At 40.6% G+C, this 2,099-nt stretch overlaps 1 protein-coding gene across 3 annotated transcripts in view; it reads right to left on the bottom strand.

Annotated features, from left to right (window-relative positions):
- Positions 1-743, bottom strand: part of LOC109538635 (probable tubulin polyglutamylase TTLL2) — a 5,174-nt gene extending 4,431 nt beyond the window's left edge. The window contains exons 1-2 of one of the 3 annotated variants that reach the window (XM_019905968.2): positions 408-743; positions 72-164 (exon numbers count right to left, since the gene is read on the bottom strand). In XM_019905968.2, the coding sequence (XP_019761527.1) occupies positions 72-152 (81 nt within the window). In that variant the 5' untranslated portion in view covers positions 153-164; positions 408-743. The remainder of the gene's footprint in view (positions 1-71; positions 165-407) is intronic. The other 2 variants (XM_019905966.2, XM_019905967.2) reach the window with 2 other exon arrangements.
- Between the last annotated feature and the right edge of the window lie 1,356 nt (positions 744-2,099).

The following is a 2,099-nucleotide window of genomic DNA, read 5'->3' as shown; positions in this document are numbered from 1 at the left end:
ATGTGATATATTTCATTCAAAATTGTCTAAATTTCGGCAGTTTATTGCAGGCAGAAAGTGTCTAAGCATACCTGAGCTAGCAGTTGAGGCCCGGCACCAGCGTCGTTGATCCTGAAGATGAACGGGCCGTTGCCGAAACACTCCTCAAACATTCTTCTCAAATCCTCAAAAATATAAACCTATATTGTGGAAATTCAAAATGAGTTTGGGACATTTTAGTGAACTGATAGCTCAATGGAACTATCGGTAAACGGTAGGGAAAATTGCGAAAAAAGCGACTTTAGATCGAATTCCCTAAGTGTTTGATGGTTAATGTTGACCGGGTGATGAATAAAATGTAAACTATTGCGGAAGAAGCAAAAGCGCGGCTAAAATATCGCTTTAAAATTGATCAAAAAGTCACTCACTTGTATGGGACGATCCAAACTACTCGTTGGAACCTAAGCCGGCATTTTCGCCCAAAAAAAATATGGCAGGAAGGATTTTCTATGGAGAAGTCCCCACAGGACAAAGTTTCAGTTACGACTAACAGAAGGAATCCTGCTGAACGAGCCAAATGGCTGCATGAAAGACGGTGGTGACATGCGATGTCCGGACCATTCATATTTTCCTGCTGACTTGGTTTATGCACTGGATTAAATAGCTCGGGACTATAGAAAAGCGTGTTTCCGGCCCTTGTGGATTTATATCGTCATTTTTCTGGCTCGCTCAGACCGCATATTCCACATTCCAACTCAACGTTACTGCATAATTGGTAAAGGCTTTATGAAATGCGTGTTTTTGGGGGGCGTTTGCAGCTGATTTAGAGGCGAGTCGAGTGAATCTGTCGCAAAAACCCAAAGTCATCGACCAAGTTGAAGGCCTCCAATATTCTATATCCGGGGGTTTATTTTTACTTGTGCCAAATATAAATAGATGAGAAAATCGATTTTCCTGCCGTCATTGCTAACCATGGCGTTTGCTAACCAGCAGCGGATATAAAGGACATGGAAGTTATTAACGACTGTCGTCAGTCTTTGTTAGCCGGAACAACTGAGCTACTTCGAGTAATTAATAATTCGTTATATAAGCGTTAGCTACTTAATGTAACACGTTAGGGGGATACGTTTTGGGGGTTGATAAATTGGCTCAATTATTTTTTATACTGTTCATTTATTCTAAGCCATTTCGTGACTCAAAAGAACATTATATGMCTCAAAAGAAGASTTGRGTGTCGMTGTGCAAGCAAAAATRCMAAATTTCAACTCGATTGGGTTAAGGGGCGATTGAAGGCACCGAGCTAAAGTTATGCTTAAAATTGGCGGCATTAAAAATGAGGAGTCTTGGCCTCAGCTTTCCTCCTACGTTTTTTATCTGCAGGTTCAACATGGAGAAATCACCGAGAAGTGATAACGCACTCATTCCATTTTTCGATTATACAGCAGTTTATTCCAGCCTTCAACAGCGTGGGCGACAACAAAAAGAACTTCCCTTGGGTTTCCTTCGCAAAACTCCTCATTTTTGAGTAAGTGAATCAAAGCAATCAATAAATGAGTATAAATTAGTATTTACTCGCAATTTTTGAAGCGATAACTTCTTATAACGATGCGATTTGAATAGAATGCGTTACGGCGCGGTTGTTCCTGCTATGGATCAAGACAATTGCGCATTTCTCTATCGCAAGCACACAAACGCACTGGAATCGGTTATCTGAATATATTAGTGATAGTTAATAGTAATAGACAACTTTCGTCAAAAATCGTGCGAAAAGAAGCGAATGACCCAATTTCTTTGCTCGTCCACTAGTTCCGAAACCATTCGTACGAGTTTGCACCTTAGATTTCACATATGTGGGCAAGGGCTGATCCAGGGGGGGGTCATGGGGGTTTTCATGCTGTGTTTTTAACGACTAACGAGAAAATTTTTCTAATTTCATGGACGGCAAAAGACTGAATTTCTACTACTTGATCCTCCTCCTGACTGGAAAGCTGGATCCGCCCCTGTATGTGTTTATCGTCCACTGGAAGTTTTCTTATCGTACGAATTGCACATGTGTTTGTTATGTATCAAATAAACACGTTTATACAATTGCTTAATGATCAACGTAATTCAAGGGCGAT

Source organism: Dendroctonus ponderosae, unplaced genomic scaffold, assembly GCF_020466585.1.
Source record: "Dendroctonus ponderosae isolate FM_Combo_2020 unplaced genomic scaffold, Dpon_F_20191213v2 Dpon_F_20191213_3, whole genome shotgun sequence".
NCBI classification, from domain to species: domain Eukaryota; kingdom Metazoa; phylum Arthropoda; class Insecta; order Coleoptera; family Curculionidae; genus Dendroctonus; species Dendroctonus ponderosae.
This window is presented reverse-complemented; position numbering and strand designations above follow the sequence as displayed.